Source organism: Polyodon spathula, chromosome 2, assembly GCF_017654505.1.
Source record: "Polyodon spathula isolate WHYD16114869_AA chromosome 2, ASM1765450v1, whole genome shotgun sequence".
NCBI lineage: Eukaryota > Metazoa > Chordata > Actinopteri > Acipenseriformes > Polyodontidae > Polyodon > Polyodon spathula.
Window position 1 is genome coordinate 8,249,356 of NC_054535.1, and position 18,654 is coordinate 8,268,009.

Consider the following 18,654-nt stretch of genomic DNA (forward strand, 5'->3'; position numbering starts at 1 on the left):
GTCACTGGTGCATATCTAAATCCCCCCTCCACCGGGCGGTGCTTGGCAGCGCTGCCCCTGGAAACTCTTGTCCACAGTCGGCAGTCCAGGCGATAGATCCGCCACTTGGGAGCCCCTTTTTCATAATCTTTTAATGCATTTACTACAAATAGATAAATATGTTTTATTATTATTATTATTATTATTATTATTATTATTATTATTATTATTATTATTATTATTATTATTATTATTATTATTGCCTAAATTACCTATTACGTCTCTGTTAAAATAGTTAACGTATACTAGCCTTCTGCTTTGAGTCACAATGTGACCTTTTAAGATGTTTATTTATTTACACTTCATTTGGATATTCATTCATATATGATATAAAACAGCTTTGCTTTTCAATACATTTGTTGTAGTGGCCAAAATGTTAGCTTTCAGTAATTTTGCAAGGGAATGGTCTTGTCAGTGATATATCTGCAGTTATCTGTAAGAGATCATTGCTTGTTGTGTGCTTAGTTTGAGAAGCGTACCCCATACTGTGTTCTACACCTCTGTTAAATGCATGACTGCCAGGGAGGCATTACATTCAATTTCAAGGCTCAGTCCCCACAAATCCCATCACATAATTGATAATAATCTATATGGTGTTCCTATCAGTTCTTATTATATGAGGGTTACCCCTAGCCTGAACCTGACACCACTGAATATTAGGGTATAAAGGATTCCATGCCTGTAAACAGATCATTAGTTATGGAAGACCAGTTAGCAAACACAGCAATTCTTACTTTTTAATTTAATAGAAGTACTGAGCAAGTTGACCAATTTGCAATTCCGCTGCAGGGGTATAAAACTTGCAGGGAGAAACCCTAACTGATCATACATAATGTCCTGTAATGAGTTACTGCCGAAACTGCATAGTATGGGCAGAAAGTAACATTTTCATAGGGGGCACATGACATCTCAAAATGATCAAATTCAGTATTGTTTGAAGCATAAAATTCTTATTTTTAATTGATTTTTATTTAGAAGTTTCTGAAAGGAACCAACTTCCTGCCGTTTCAGTATGTTTAAAAACAAACAGAGGAGGCACTTACAGGCTTTTGATGACTTGGCAAACACACTCACTTATTTCTATTGAAATCTGTTAATGTGTTTGTGCTGTCATTTAACACATAGTTGTAATGATCTACTATTCCTATCTATTTAAACCTATTAATTTGGTAATCGAATATATATATATATATATATATATATATATATATATATATATATATATATATATATATATATATATATATATATATATTATATATATATATAGTTTTTTTTTTTTTACTGTGGCATACTATGGTAAAAGCAATACAGTAGCCAAATGTAGTAAAGCATCACAGTCATATGAAATAGTGACATACTGATATAACGAGTACACTGTAGTATGGTTTCTGCCTCTGTGCTTGCAGGCATGTTTTTCTGTATAAGTAACAATGTTAACACCAGACATGTTCTGTGAACTCTACCTTGAACATGAGACATTTCAAATATTGTTGTTTATAAATGTTTAAGCTTAGATCCTCCACTTTTGAATGAGTCAGCCTATATGCGGTATAACACGCATTAGGGAGAAAAATAAATCCCTTTTAAATTGTTCCAATTATCTCTAAATTTAGATCCAGTTATCTAAATCTACCGCATAGAGGGCAATCTGATGTACATTAAACTCCAGAGTGAGTCATCGAAGTTAGTAGTACATGGTGCAGTGATGCAATTCCCCATTACAATTCTGCTACTGGAAATTTAAAGCAAAGGGATACATAGCGTTAACATTTCCGGGGTGGGAGTACAGCACTGCAAATCAGACTTGTTTAACTAGTGCACACTGATGTCACCAGAATGAGATTGGGGGTGGTCTTAATGCTTGGCTATTTCAGACCTCACATTTTCAAACTGAGTAAGATTTCAGTTCATGAACATCAAATTGGTTTGAATGTGTAGCAAGTTTTACTTGAATGCTATGTCGTTAAATGGAAGCCATATGGACATGTTAAAGATGTCGTGCCTCATACCGTTTTACTGTTTAATATTTAAGGGTGCTGTTACCAGTAAGCATATGCCCTTTAACTGTTTCATAACGCACAGCTGCTGCAGGTATTAACAGGAGAATATTAATTTGGTGAACAAGGAAAACAAGATGTAAGCAGATATTGTTGGTGGAAGTTCATGTTGATACACCTATAATTACAGTTGGGGAATGAAAACAAACTGGACCATAAACGAGGGTTCTGATATAATACAGGTAACAGAAGAATGGGTCTGGTTAACAAACGGGGGGGGGGGGGGGGGGGGGGGGGGGGGGTACAGAATTGCCCTCATTTGTAATATACGTGTCAAAAAAATATTTACTTTTTTTTTTTTTTTTTTTTTTTTTAATTTGTGCAAGTTCCATTTTGTTTATCAGACGCCACTACCGTGCCAAAGCGAGCCAAAAACATATGAAAGAGAAAACATATATTACCGCAGGGAGTTGCAGGAGTTGCGCATTCGTGTATGTTTTGAGTGTCCACATTGGTGCGTTGTTGTTATGTTTATTTTTTTTATTTATTTTTATTTTTTCTCTTCTTGTTTTGTATCCAAAGCAAAGCCTGTTGTCATTTTAAACGCAGTCATCTGCTTCAGCGGCTGTGCATTGTACGGCGTATTGGAAGATAAAATTAGATAAATACGCGATGTTTAATGAAACGTGACTGTTTGTCTATGTTTGGCAGCTAACATGTTTTTTTTTTTTTTTTTTTTTAACGGGGTACGTTTAAGATTTGAGGCTTAATGTCTAGTCAAGAAGGCATAGTGTATTGTCAAAACTCAGGCGCAATGCAATGAGCAAATCACATGCAGGTACATGACTGTATAAATGATAATCATGGAAATCGATACCGGTACAGAATGTATGTGTGTCAGTTTATGATTTACTAATTTCGGTCTTCTATGATTCCACGACCTAAATCATGCATCGAGGTTCATATTAATATTGCAACACGTGTTCGGATTTAACATCGTCAAAGTACAGTGCATGGTGAAGGCTAATATAATTGAAAAATTGAAAGAACAAGGACAAGGATCGATTTAATTTGATGTCATTTCTTTCGTATTATTTGTCTAAATTGCTGTCGGCTGAGTTTAACCACCTCGAGTGGGATACAGTGTTTATTTTGTTACACTGTGACATAGCTTCCATTCCCGACGATATCTTTCCCGATCTGCTGTGCTGACAGATCCAGCGTGGGGGTGTGTGGTGTATAAAACACTTTAATCAGACGGGGCTTCAGTGGATTCAAAGGTTTAGTACAGTAGTTCAAAAGACAACTGTACGTGTGCCAAACTCCGCCTCCTGACAGTACGTCATTGGCTTTACTAGTGTGTTGAGGGGAGATGCGGAGGGAGGGAGTGACTTCCCTGCTTAATTTTATAGCTTTGTCATGTGATGGTAAGCAGTTGTAAGACAGGTGCATCGGTTCATTCTCAGCATAAGGGGCAGTTCCCTGAGTGAGAAAGCAAACAGAGTGTGTGTGTGGATATCATTTGCTTGATTTTGTGTGTGTGTGTGTGTGCGTGTGTGTGTGTGCCGTCATTCACTGGCTGGATGGCGTGGAACAGGTGTAACCAGGACTCTGCGTGGAGTGAAATAGAGGTGAGCTGCAAAAATCAAAACATTCTTGGAAGTGGTGTTGGAGGGTCGGAAGATTTTGGGAAGATGGACTATGGAGATACTGATTGGGTTAGCATACAGTTTTTACAATTTATGTATTAACTGTGCGCTTGTTTCATATGTCGGTGTGTGCAAGAATTGAAAAAGGAAACAAAGTATTGTGTTCATTAGTTATTACTTATATATAGGGTATAGAAAAAGTATTCGTATGCTAGCATGCTTAATAACGGTGTCGCCGGTAAAGTACGCTTTTGCTGCCGAGTGTCTCCATGGTGTCTTACAATATTGAAAACTATACATGCATTTGATAATCTTTCCAGCCATGTGCAGTGTTTTATTTGTGTGATATGTATCCGAGTATGAAGACTTTCCAGTAACGCTGTTCGGCAAAAATGTCCGATTTATTTAAAAATCGCGTAACAGTATAGTGTAACTTTAGTCTTAACTAGAGATGTGTTCCTGTAGTATTTAACAGTTTTGTATCAAATGTATTTGGGCTACATAAAACAAGAGAGTATTATATGAAGCAGAGAGGAATATAGGAAGATACAACATACTAAGCTAATGCTGCTGTAGCACATAACGGTACTCTGGCGCCTGGAGTGATTTCTGTATACTTTTTAAAATGAGAATGTTAATATAAAATATCAAGCAATATCAGGTTTTTTTTTTTTTTTTTTTTTTTTTTAATCTGCCGTACACCATACATTTCCATATTTTGTAAGCGGCGTTTCTGTATGCAGCCTCGGTACATCACATTTGCCGTTTTATTAGTTATGTAAGGGTTGACTGGCTGCCTAGCTTTTAATCCAAAAACGGTGCATGGTTGCTCTCGTGTTAAATCAAATGTGTTTGCATGCATTGACAAATAATAATAAGGAAAAACAAAGTCATCAGTTACGGTGCGTAATGCAGAAGTGTGCAAGCTGCTGGTAGTTTAAAAATAGATTGCAATACATCGTTTCCACAGCTGCTCCCAGGGACATCACACAGAACAAGCATGATGTAGCTGCCTGATGATTGCAATATTCTATCTAGCGCACGTTTTAGGACAGCTAACTGTTTTGTTGTGCTGGATTTATTTACTAAAATAACTGTTTCGTGACTCGCAACGCTGTATAAAACTCATGCGAGTTTTATTTTAATGACTAGGTGGAGGAATTTTTGTACAAGAAAAGTTGACCTGCTTCAAATGTTGCGGTTTGTCGACCTGCAGGTACACTTTGTTTGTTTGGGGTTATGCAGACGCTTTACGCGGAAAACACGTTTTAACTGTTTTATTCAACAGTTAAGACCTTTAAAAAAAAAAAAAAAAAAAAAAATCTTATTATTTTTTTTTTTTTTTTAATTCTTCTATGTTGTGATGTTTTTTATTCTTATAAATCAACAAAGTGGTGACATAAAAAAAAAAAAATACAGTAGAGTAATATATTGTCTGCTGTTAAAAAAAAACCAAAACAAAACATTGACTTGCAGCACACCTTATAAACACCTTTGGTCATAGATCCACATTCTAATAATAGCTGTTAATAGCCTTGTAGGTATCAGGTTTAATGTTTATTGGTTATTTAAGTGCCATAGTCAGTTCATAATTCATGAAGTCCAATTAATAGGAGTCAGGGCTATCAGTAGATTGCTTCCCAGTTGCAAAGTTATAATCACCTCCCTGTACTGAAGCATCCCATGGGTTGGTGGATTTTATGTCAGCCTGGTTCTCAGCTGCTGCAGTCTAATTTATTTTTGCATCATGCATTATTTGTTTAGCAGCAAGAAGGTTATTGAGATATGAGATTTGAAGAAAATACAGTATTAGAATTTGGAAATGAATGTAGTAATCCTTTGACAGTAAATGACATGTTGCTTGAAAATGTCAGCTGCCTTAATAATTGTACCATATCCTCTGAACCTCTACCAGCCTTTAGCACTTTAGGTGGGGAGGGGGAGGGGTAGGTGTTCGTTTTATTGCTGGCACTGGGGGAACGGAATGTTTTGTGTGGATCTTGTGACATAGTAACAGCAGTATAACCCAAGCAGGACACATGTGATGTCTTATTTCCACAAAGGTGTCCAGAGCTGAACTTAAGTACTTTCTCCATACCTGCTGTGGTTTTTCCTATCTTGTGTTCTTCAGTTGGACATCAATATGAAGGTGTAGCCAGTAGAAATTACTCATGCACGGGCACTGTAAATTTGACCCCTTGCAGAGCATGAAAGCCACAAAAATGCGTGGGGACTCCCTTGCACTAGGTGAAACACTAACTTCTCTTGGGCTGACTGATTACCTCACTTGATATCCAATCCATGAGGGACGTCTGGACCCTTGCTCTGCCACAGTAAAGCTGTAAGACCTGTCTACTACCACTACAAATTCCTAAGCAGAATAGTAGTGTCAACGATCGACTCACTACACTTCCCTCCTTGACCATGGAAAGATCTCATGTCATCTTTCAACACCATCTATTGGAAGAATTTCTGCCACATTTTTGTAAAACTCATCCATTCAGCACATTCTAGCTGCTTCCATCTGCACTGTGTAAAGGATAAAGATCCTCAGTACTTATCATGTTTTTGACTTGATAGTAACATTTCTTGACAGCCCTTCAAATCTGCCAACCTAATTTAAAAAGCAGCATTTGCATTGGACGCTGATTAGATAACTTCCTCTTGTGAGTTGGAGAGACTGATATCTGCCAGCCCGATATCCTAATCAGGTTTGATGAAGTCCCTATTCAGACTACTGCTGATGGAAACAAACAGGACTGATTTCAGAGCCATGCATTGATGAAGACACTTACCTAAACAGTTTTCTACTTGAACTGTGACCAAACTGAACATAGGTTCTACCAAACTGTCAAATGCACAGCCCACTAATGGCAACAATGGGACTCAGTCAAGAGGCTTATTCAGTGGTGCTGTATAGAAACTTACCAAAATCACAGACCCACCATGTCAGAGATACAATGTTTCAGGCTAAGCTGGAGTTGCAAAATGGTTACAAACCCCAAAACTACGCAAATAGGGAACTGTACCTTGTAATCACAATTTAGATTAGGAGCCTATTTATAGTTGTGTGTAAAATAGCTTGCGGATTAAAGAAGACGTCCAGGACCATGTTTACGTTGTGTCTAAAGACAGTGCCACGTACCATAAACTTTACACAGTCAGGCTGACAGATTTCAAATGTGTGGATTGCAGTATTGCAGTACGATGAAGCTGAAGATTTGGATCTAAGTGCAGTGGAGAAGCTGTCAGACAGACATACATGGATGCAAGTGATGAATACTGAAATGTCAGAAGACAGTGTTTAACAAAGTTAAATTTGACATTATCCAAATTTTCAGAAATAAAATACCAAAGAGCTCATGCTGGCACAAACCACATATTTAGGAGCACACGGCCGCAAAATACAACATCCAATTATTATTTTGTAGTGTGGGGTCCCATATGGTTCAGAGCAGTTTCCACTTATTTAAAAGATTGTTGCTTGAAGTTTTATATCCTAACTTAAAGATGTAAATTATTACTGCAAGTAGTAGCAAGAGCATGTCTATTGGCTAACTAACATCATGACAAGGAAGGAAGAAGCTTGTGTCACTACCTACAACAGGGTGATGTAAACAAAGTTAACAGTCAAGTGCTACTTTGAATATGATTTGTCTTTAATATGTTTGAGTCAAGGGAAGTAGTATATTTAGCTAAAAGCGTAAAATTGATAGTCTAAATTTAGGATTAGTGGCGTCTCTAAAGGAATGCAGATTATGCCACTACTGTATACTGTTCAAATGTGATTGGTAAAAATCTGGGGATTCATTTTGCTATACTGAAAGACTTGGGCTAAGCGTTCAACAGCTAAATTAAAAAAGAAAAACTCTACGGTTTTGCTAAAATTCCATTGCCACTTTTTTGCGCTGTTGGGTTAGAACAAAGAAAAAAACAACAAAAACAAAAAACCCTTAAGCCTATAGTAAACTTTTCCATAGGTGAAACATTAATTTAAAGTACTTTGTTCCTCGCCCATGGTGCTTTTCATTTCTCAAGCACCTCTGGTATTTAATTAAACATGTTTTATCTGGATTTGTCCCCGCAGTGTGCCGCTCTGGTTGGTGAAGACCAGCCTCTCTGCTCAGACCTCCCAGACCTTGACCTTTCTGAACTAGATGTCAGTGACCTGGATGCAGATAGCTTTCTGGGTGGACTAAAGTGGTACAGTGACCAATCAGAAATCATTTCCAATCAGTACGGCAATGAATCTTCTAACTTGTTTGAGGTAAGAGCATCATCCATTAAAAAAAGGAGAAAGATACACGACAGCAAAACACCAATAAGCTTAATTATTTGTTGAATTATTGGCTGGAGTATGTATGTCTTTTAACTGCCGGGATAGAGTGTAGCTATCTGTGTTATATATTGTGGTGATAAGATTATGGTCTTTAACCTGCAGTGTAATAGGGCACTGTCTCTCTCTGTAGTTTATCATATTAAAACTAATTGTTTGTAAAAAGCAAGGTTGTCAGAACTTTGAACTGCGGATTATTAAGTAAACATATCTTTGATGATGGGTCATGTTGTGAAGTATCTTCAAAGCTTTCAAGTAAAACTTTAAAGCTATGTTCCTTTTTTTGTCACTGTGTGGAAACATTAAGCAAGGCTGTCCTCTATCTTTGGCCCGATTTTATGTGGTTTTGTAATGTCATTTTGAAATATCGTAAAGTCGCATGTTCCTTCACATGAGGCAAACTTGATTTTTACAGCAAAATGAAAAAGGGTGGATTCCAATTTATGTCTAAACATGTTGAAATATAACTGTGTTAATATGGATCAGCAGATAAGGATATGAATTAGTGCTATGGGATTTTTTCCCTTTCTCTAATCTGGGTTTCCAATTTAAATTCAGCTCTGTTTGGTGAAAGTGGTTTCCTGTTTTCAGATTTATGTGAAATTAGTTCTGGTAGTGTAACCCAGTTTGCACTCTTCTACATCCTGAAGTCATTTTCAGAATTGGTATAATTACTTATGTTGGACCTGTAGTTACTTAGAAGGGCCACAATGAGAAACATTTGGCCCTTTGAGAGTGTTCTCTCCAGGGGTAGAGGGACATTTATGGGCCTTTTTGGTAAAGCTTGCACTGTTACTGCTTGTAGTGTACCTGTGTTATGGCAAGTATGACACTGAGACCTAATCATTGTCTGATTTAACCATATGTATTTGCATCCAAATGTTGTTTTTTTTCGTTCTGTGCTTCTACTCTGTGATCTGGACTCCGGTTTCCAAATTGTTATTGGATTTACTCTAATAATTAAATTGCTGTAGCTTACTACTCCTTTAAACCTGCTTCATAAATTCATACTTCTGCACTACCCAACTTGTGCTGGTGTCTTGCTCTGGCACGTCTCGGATTAATCAGGTCTCACTGCGTTGGACAATATTTCATTTTTAGTTTTTTGTAATCACAATGATGATTTTTTTGTACAGTATGTGAAAATGTTATTTGTTTTTTATCAATGGAAAGTAACAAACTGTACTGGCAATCATAAAAAAAAAAGTCTTTGTAGAACCTTGTCCCTTTTAATAATCAACCATAAACTATTGATGGCCATTTTCTGATAAGCGGGTAAGGTAATGACTGGTTCTTAAAATGACTGCAGGTTATTCATTCAAAGTGCAGTCGGGTAGATTAATTAATTACCAGATGTTGCGTAAAATAACTTAGCTTGACGTTTTAAACAGCCAGCAATGTTTTCTTAGCCTGTCTTGTGACTGGGTTAATGGGTTTGCAGGAAGCCGTTGTTGTGCTTTCTGGACTGCCCTCTGCCACTAGCCTTTATTTCACTCTAAAAAGTGTAGCCCTTGGCAGGCAGTTCAGACAGAGATATGATCAGGGAAAGCAAAGAGGCACAGGATTCAGTGACTTAATGGCTGATGCCCTTAAGTGCCAATTCAACATGATTTATCAGCCCTATCTATTTACTAAAATGGAGTCTAGAGGTGGTTGGATGAGGCAGCGTACGGTACATTGTATGCACACATAGGAGTCTGAGGCTGTGAAAGAACGCCTCAAAGCTGTTTGCAGGCTGTCAGTGCTAACTGAACAATTAATGTTTATGAAACAGTTTTTCGTGTTGGGTAGCTTGGCACTATTTCTTTTGACAGACTAGTGTTTAAGGCAACAGAAACATTTTAAGGATTGCTGTGTTTTTTTGGAGGACACATCATTGCATTATTTTTAGCAGCATCTCAGGGTGGCTGTTGCTATTTTAGAGCACATTCTTACTCACGTTGAGCACGATATGAGGGATCTACAGAGCCATTACTCATTGCTGTGCATCCAGAATATTTAGACTTCAGTTAAATGGATGCTGCCTGTAGCACAACATTCATAATGATTGATTGGTATTTGTCATAGTACAGTACATGATTATGAAAAAAGATGATTGTAAATATTTCAGTTGTGTATTGATAGCGACATAAACATTGCAAAGTTTCTTATCTGAATGTGAGACATTTTAAATATATTATTTTAAATGTAGGTGGTATCTGTCATTTATATGCTGCCCCTGCTGTAGTGCAGTCATTTTTACAGTCATGGAAATCATATGTATAAATCTTACAATGGCTTTAAGTTGGAGTTCAAATAAATACAGAACTATTAAGATTATTTAAAAAAAAATGAAGATAATCACAATAAATAATGTTATAAGAGTTCTCATATATATATATATATATATATATATATATATATATATATATATATATATATATATATATAGAGAGAGAGAGAGAGAGAGAGAGAGAGAGAGGGAGAGAGAGAGAGAGAGAGAGAGAGAGAGAGAGAGAGAGAGAGAGAGAGAGAGTTACTTAAAAAATAAAATGGTCTATGGTGAAACTTAGATCCTCCAGGGAAATTTGCTTTTTACTAAGACCCAAACCTGTCATGTTTAAACAGTCCTTTAGGTATACAGTAACCCAGGGGCATAAGCAATTGTTTTCACTATAAACAGATAGTCACATGATTCAGAAAGTGCAATTGGTACATGTTACAGATCCTGTAGCATTCTTTTAATGCTGCATGAGGTGTGCAATACTATCTTGCTTCTGAATGTGCCAGCGTTTACTACTTTATAATCATGCCCAGATTATCTGAGACAGGAGCTGCATAATCCTTCTCTTCTTAGAGGCACTTCTTATCTACTAAAGTGGGACATTTTTTAACATTCAGCCAGAGAGACTGAGGGGCTGTCCTCCGTTCTAATACTACGTAACACATGTTCCAGCTAATTATAAAAGGCCTTCAGTTCTGTCACAGAGGACACACTGTACTCTGGCGGGCAGATTTAAATACGAGCTGTAGCCAGCTGAAGTGCTGCGCTCTTTGAGGCCACACATAACAGGTTGTGTTAGTAAGTGTTTCCACATGCTACTGCCCCCCCGTCTCTTAGCCATAGTAAATCCGTTTCAGTCACAGCAGCAGTCACGCCTTGCTCCTAATTTAATAGAGCACATGATTTAGAGACGGGACTAGTATTGCGTGTATGAGGAGTTAAAGATCATCTCACGATTTCATAGGTTTACATGCTGTCTAAAGAATACAAAGTATTTCAGGCAGGAAGTCCAGCAAGGGTGTGCTTTGTGTTGACCTCGGATACTGTGATTATAATTTTTAAACTTGTGCAGCACTGAATTATTTCAGAGCTACAGTTGGTGCCAAATATCATAATGTGTTATGTGTAGTGGCTGGAGTTTGGCAGTGGTTTTTGATAATTCGTTTGTGCCAGGTATTTTTAGCCCAGGGGTAATCTGATCTAAGAGCTTTTCAAGGCCATATTCTTTTAACCTGGCCTGCAAAGCTAAGCCAGTAAACTGTCTGATCATTTCCTTCCTATGACAGACCAAAAATGTCAAATATTTCTGTATTTGTTTGGGGTTTTTTGCACATTTAATGCATTGCTGACTTTCTTTAAAGCGAGTCTAATCAATTTTTATGTTGATTTGGGTTGACAGGTGTAAACAGTCCAGAAATAATATTAATGTTTAAGTCTTCTCTTAAAACTATAAGTAACAGGAGAAACAAAAAAAAAAAAAACAGTTCATTCTTTTTGTTTTAATTGATTTGTTGTGTCATCAACATTTATTGTATTCTATTCCTCTTACTAGTTTATCCATCTTCTAACAAAGTTTGCATTGTTTTCAGTCATGAAATAATGACTTGTTTGTGTTTTACCTTCAATAATCCACTTACTAACTGGAGAGCCTTAATCTACCACAGTTTGAGATATCACCATCTACGTGAACAACCACAGGCGGAAAAAAAAAGGGTCACGAATCTCTGAATTGCATCCACCCCTATACAGTATAACACTAAATGTTGGTGTATGGAGTAATAATGTTAGACGTCGATAAAGGGTCGTTGAGACGTTTCTTTTAATATCTAAATTGCTAGAAAACTCCTCTACTGTCTCCTGCTACTCCTGTAAGTCCTAGCTCAGCTGCAGTGCAGATCATAGACCCATTGTCAACGATGGTAACTCCAATGGCTGCTTGTGAAGAGGCTGACAGGGCAGTGATTGCAGGGCAAGGGAAGCACTCCAGACTCGCACAGCAGCAGAGCGTGTAGTGCAGTATAAAGAGCGATTATGGCTGAGTTTGCATGGTGGGACCTTGAAGGATAACTCTTGCACTGTTGCTGCTCCTCCAGGACCTGGCAAACAGGGAATGCATTCTCCTCCCTGCAGCACTGTTGACCTTTATTGAACACTCAGATGGGAGCACCAGTGTTTTATATTTCCACAAGGATAGATGCAGCCACATTAATCATCTGGAGTTCTTGTCATACTAAATCCCACACCTGTCTCTCTGCCTATCTATCTATGTATCTATTCATTTGTGTCTATCTAGATTTCTATCAACACATACACCATATTTATATGTATGCCAGAACCTACACTAACTATCAATCATTATTTATGTGTGTATATACATATATAATACTGTGTATTAAAAAGTTAATTGATTAATCACATGAGTTTCAATTGATTACAAATGTGAAACAGCTGTATCACACACAAAAAAGATAGAAATACTAGACAGTAATAAATAGTTTTCTCAGGAAATGATACAGCTATCTGATATCTTAGTGATCCATTTCTGTTTTTATTTTATTGAAGAACCATGTCCCCTTTAATATACTGTATGTCGTGATGCACACACAAGTGCTGACACACACACACACACAAAGTAGAGTTAGAGCATAACATAGGCTATATTTTGTATATAATAGGGGGATGTGGTAGTTTGAAAAATGCAATTATAAGGTATATGAAAAATATGGGCTAATCCTTTTACAATGTCAAGGCTCTGACAAGTCCAACTTTTAACAGCGTCCTGATTCAGAACCAATCGTCACGGTAAGAGGTAATGCGTTTATTTAGTAATCAGCAAATAGCTTTTATGGAGTCGGTAAGTGCTGAGCTCTGAGCGTTGATAAGATCATTTGCTTTCAGGTGTTTTCTCCAAATTGTGCTCAGCATCGAGTGGAAATTGAATAGAGTGACCTTTTGATACTGAATCAAATGGACTGCATTTCCAAAGAATCTGTGGTTTCAATTACCATCATTTTTTATATTGGGTCCATAACCTGCACACCGGTTTCTGCATAACAATATCTTTTCACTTTGTCCTGTTAACATAGTTAGAAGAATGATATCTTGTTTTTTTTTGTTCTGAACCTACAGTTTAATACTAAGGCCATTAAAGGCAGACTACTTAGCAGATTACAATATAACATATGTCTGCTTGATATACTTCCACTGTACTGTGTAATGTAAAGTGTCATACAACTAACCAATATCAATTAAAAAAGGGGATAGAGATAGATAAACAAAAGCAAGAGCATACAGTACTTCAAGTGCAGTCCTATTAAGAAACTGCGACTTAGAGGTTTATAGCTCACGAGATTAAAAAAAAACAACAACAACAACAACAAAAAACATTTGTTGTATGAAGGTAATTATTTGAGGTCAGTCCCCTCTCTTGTGCAGGTTTTTCAGCGTTTATTACATCACTGGCTCAAACCTGGTGATTTTCAAAAGCGTCCCTTTTATTTCTACTTGAAAGACTCTTTGCTCAGGTGGGGTGAAATTGGCTGAAATCAGCATCTCAAATCACCAAAGTCATCGTCATTACTCTTGGTGGAGAGGGCTTCTTATATCTGTCTTTATCTGCACCTAGCCAGGCTAAAAGAATGCACACTGCCACTGCACTTTTTTTCACCCTGTTAGATCTTTATTGAAGAGTAGGGCAAGCGCATCCCATGCATCGTTCAACAATACACAACTAAAGAATTGTTAAGACTGGTTTCATAAGATCTAAAAATGTAAAAATAGTAATTAATAGACCAATGCAATTAGTGAATTGCCTGCACCTAGTCTATCTGTTTAGTCGCTGCATGTATTTGGATGTTATTGTTGAGTAAGTTAAAGAAAAGTCCCTTTTAAGAGATGTGCCTGGAAAGAAACTTCCAGCTGTCTGCTTCTCCACTTCATGAGGCACACTGACTACGTCAGTGATTTAGCCAAGTTAAGTCACAGTGGATTAGCTTGTGTTTTTACATAACTATCTGTACTTTGTGCACTCAAGGCTCTGTGCCTCCCACAAATATGAATTGCTGTTTTGAGTTTGTTTCTAAATGTGACAATTAAATGCTTTATACTCCCTGAGCTAAATGACCGGGCATTCTGTAGAGGCATGAATTGTCTTTGATGTTTATTCAGCAGCTCTTGCTGCCATATGTTGCACCTGTGTGACCAGGCAAAGTGTCAGTAAGACTAACACGCTTTGTTAAGAGTGACTTTGATTTATTTCCTCTGAAACCTGGGGCTGTGGTAATAATAAAAATGACAGTATTTGTTTATCAAATCTAATGTGTTTTCTCTATAGAGTTCAGATGTTGGAACACACGCAAACCTAATTCGGATGGCTGTGTGAATAGGAACTTTGCCCACTCAGTTAACCTCACCTAAGGGAGGCAGGGGTTTAGCCCAATACTCAGTCAGGATTGGTTTATCTGACCTGTTCCAGTTTTGAATCGGCCAATTTTTCATTTATTTTTGTTTTATTATTGTTTCAGAGAGGAGATGTAACGGTATCTGTGATAGACTGCTGTCCCAGGGTTGCCTTAGAAACCCATTTTTGACGCTGCAGCTACCTTCACCATTCAATAAAAGCTATAGTTGTCCAAAGTACAAACATCAAGTTGTTTGAATATCCTTGAAAACAAACGCCTGGGTTAAAATTCAAATATGCCTTCTAGTTCAGATAGAGAAGAGAGTTAAAAAACAGTCTACTTATCAACTGAATGAATAATATCTCTGGTGCACAATGGAGCTATAGAACTCCATAAAGAGTTAAACAGGCAAGGACAAACTTCCAAGATAACAATAACAATAGAGTGCGCTTGCTAATGACTGATTAGTGTGTGCATTTTACTGATGGAAAGGGAGAGTGAAAGTGGGGCTGCATTAGGATCCCTCTGTCGCCAGGATACTTTATGGCTAATTGAAATATTTTAAGTAAAATGCCATGAACAGTAACCTGTTGGAATTGAATTAGGTTAATATAATGTGATCTCACAATTAGCCCTCGAAGGTTAAGATCTCTTTAATTTTGTCAGCTCCATTAACTGGTAGCCAGTTGTGGGGAGAGCATCAATGTGCGGAATGAGGCTGTAGAAGTGTTTTCAATCGATAAAGTGCACATCTCTATCAAAATCTCCCCTGTGGGTACATACCTTACAAGCATATTTTGATGATAAATTACAACAAATTTTACAGAAGTGGTTAATGATCTTCTTTACGAATACAGTTAATGCAGAGTCCCTGTCACTGTATTTATAACAAGCCCCTTATCATTTCCTGGTGATTCTTTGGTTTTATAGACTTACTTTCTTCCTGACACAACCCGGAAAGTTAATTTAACCCCAAAAGTGCCCTTATTGTTTATGTAGTGGTTTTGACACATTGAAGTTTAACAGTGGAAATTGCACTGAAAAGGAAATACTGTCCCCTGTTGTTTTCTTCTGTTCAGCAGGGACTAACACATCCTTGGCTGCAGTTGTACGCTTAAATTCTTTGAATATAGGTTTTATTAAAATCCATGTCACTTGTTTTCTGTTGCTATTGTGCTTCCTTAGGGCCTGTCTTACTTTAATTCAGGCTTGTGTAGTTATCTTTTTAAGTCATGGCCGAGCTGTGTTTTGAAAGCAGGGTCTTATGGTTCTCGATCATTAGCACATGAGTCATCCTTACAATGTATTTAGGTTTGCTGTAACAATAATGTGAAAGAAAGAATATACACAAACACTGGCAGTGGGAATATGGAAACTAAGAGATGGCTTACTGTGAACTTACTATGAAGATGCATGTTCCTAGCATGAAAAAATATGATAACATATTAAAATGCATTATTTAAGTAGTACTCATGGTATATTGGATTCTGCATCAATCTGTTACAGTGCTGCTTCCAACATAGGACCGGCCCTGTACATTGGGTGATTAATCTTGACAAGTGTGTCCAATAGGGAAACTTTAATAATATAGACTGAGTATATAAACTTATATATTATGCAGCTGTTATAGATATTCACTGTGCATTAGCCTTTGTAATGGATTTCCTGGGGGTGATATTATTTTAGTTTGGTAAGCTCCATGCTTAAATCTATGATTGACAGATCTAATTCATACAGAGCATAAAATGAAAAAAAAAAAAAAAAAAAAAAAAAACATAGAGATGATTATGGACATAAGCAATGATTACAGTGTTAGCTGCATGTGTAACTGATGTTCTATTTTTATTTTGACCTGCCACCCCCTGTTCCCCAGAAAATAGATGAGGAAAATGAGGCCAGCTTGCTGGCAGTTCTTACTGAAACCCTGGACAGTATCCCAGTGGATGAGGACGGATTGCCTTCATTCGAAACGCTGGCAGATGGGGACGTGACCAATGCCAGCAATCCCAGCCGCCCATTGACACCAGATGGCACCCCTCCAACCCCAGAGGCAGAGGAGCAGTCTCTAGTAAGAACCCTTCGTACTGTGTAACAAGAATGGGATGATCAACTGGCTACCCGCTGCATGGGTATGATGTAGTCAAAATAAGGGTTGGGTTTTGATAAGAATCAAGAGGCAGTTCTGAAACTCAGCAGATAGTTTTTGTTTAGTTTGTCTTGTAGGTTTTTTACTACATAAAAGTTCTTTGAAATAAAGACATTGCTTGCAATGGTTGGTATGTGATTCTTCCAGTCTAGGACTTTGTTCAATGAAGGTTCTTAATAATTTAATCGAACACTACAGGTTATTTAAAACTGTATGCCTACTTTAATGGCTGCTAATTGCGCAAGGTAATATATTCTGCAACACAACAGTCTTCCCTGAAATTGATGGTGTTTAATTTTGAGGGGGGGGGGGGGATCAAAATCTCTACATTTAACATTTGGCAACAGCAGTCTATCAAAATAAATCAAATTGCCTTCCCAGTATACATGTCTCTGTATTAAGGTTACCACAGACCTGTGTTTATATTTAAAGAGATTTAACAATGACATGTTCCATTTTTTTTCCTTTGAATATTACATAGTAATAACAACAATGTGTTGTTAGTAAAACCTTTGTTGGTGAAACTTAAAGTATATCAACCAATCCCTGCTGTTATACCTTTTATTGTTACCAATTAGACATGACTGTCTGACAGCCAGTAAGAAGAATGGATTACTGACCCAGGCACTGTGTAGGCCTATGTGGGTTGAATTGGCATGCACTGTTTGAGTGAAATAGCAATAATTTATAAACATGTTTTTCTTTTATTCTTAGATGGAGGCTTACATTTTAAAATGTTCAGATGTTAAGATCTCCATGCATTGATTGTTTTCTTTCTTTGTCTTTTCTGCAGTTGAAGAAGCTTTTGCTTGCTCCAGCTAGCTCCCAGCTCAGTTATAATCAGTACACAGGTGGCAATGTACAACATCATGCACCTAATAATCATAGGATCAGACCAACCCCTGCTGTTGTCAAGGTAGCCACCTAATCTTTGCATTCAAGACTACTTCTGAGAAACCCAATGTCTTTCTTTTCATCCTTTGTTTAGCGTCAAACTGTGACGATAAGAAACCTGCAGATAGCGGCCTCTCTGGAACAATTCAATTGTGATTAAAAAAACAAGCGCTTATGTAATGTTTCCAAGGGGAATATCTGGGTTATTCTCTAATTAATGGGGGCCGTCAGTTACGTTCGTTTATTTTATCCAAAGCTCTTGCCAAACACTGCTTCGTATTGTGTGCATTGATCTTTCAGAATTGAATCCCTGTTCTTACGTGCTTTAAGGTCACATTTCAAACTCCACCTGCCCATTACCTGTACAGGTTCTATGTACCAACCACTAGGGGACTGTTATCAGAAGTGCCTTTCCTATAACATGGTACCCTTGTGTGCTTCTATTAGCTATTGTGGAGCCTATCAAGGCTTCTTAAACAGAATGTAAAAAACAATAACCCCTTTAAGATAAGCTTTGGTCCACTCATGGGATTTCTTTCTTTATTTTTGTGGTTCAGACAGAAAACTTTTGGAACAGCAAGACAAGGGCAGGCTGCCAGCAGCAGCAGCAGGAAAGGCCGGTGAGGCGCCCGTGCTCAGAGCTACTCAAGTACCTGACTGCCAGTGACGAGTCTGTACACACCAAACCCAGTGAACAGAAAAGCATCAACAGTAGGGACAAAAGCAGTGCTCCCTCCTTCTCCTCCTCCTCTTCCTCCTCCTCCTCCTCCTCCTCCTCCAAAAAGAAGCCGCAGCTGCAGTCTCAGCAGCAGTCGCATCACCAGCAAGGTGAGAACGAGGCTGGTGGTGATTATAATGTTGCCGGTGTGGGTGCTGGGAAGTGGAGGTGTTGCATTCGGGGGGCTGGCTCTGAGGCGCAATCTGAAC

At 37.7% G+C, this 18,654-nt stretch overlaps 1 protein-coding gene across 4 annotated transcripts in view; it reads left to right on the forward strand.

Moving 5' to 3' along the window:
- The first annotated feature begins 3,521 nt into the window (after window positions 1–3,521).
- Window positions 3,522–18,654, forward strand: part of LOC121329761 (peroxisome proliferator-activated receptor gamma coactivator 1-alpha-like) — a 31,104-nt gene continuing 15,971 nt past the window's right edge. The window contains exons 1-5 of one of the 4 annotated variants that reach the window (XM_041275535.1): window positions 3,523–3,670; window positions 7,776–7,955; window positions 16,561–16,755; window positions 17,627–17,749; window positions 18,285–18,555. In XM_041275535.1, coding sequence (XP_041131469.1) covers window positions 3,623–3,670; window positions 7,776–7,955; window positions 16,561–16,755; window positions 17,627–17,749; window positions 18,285–18,555 — 817 coding nt within the window. In that variant the 5' untranslated portion in view covers window positions 3,523–3,622. The other 3 variants (XR_005951810.1, XM_041275544.1, XM_041275552.1) reach the window with 3 other exon arrangements.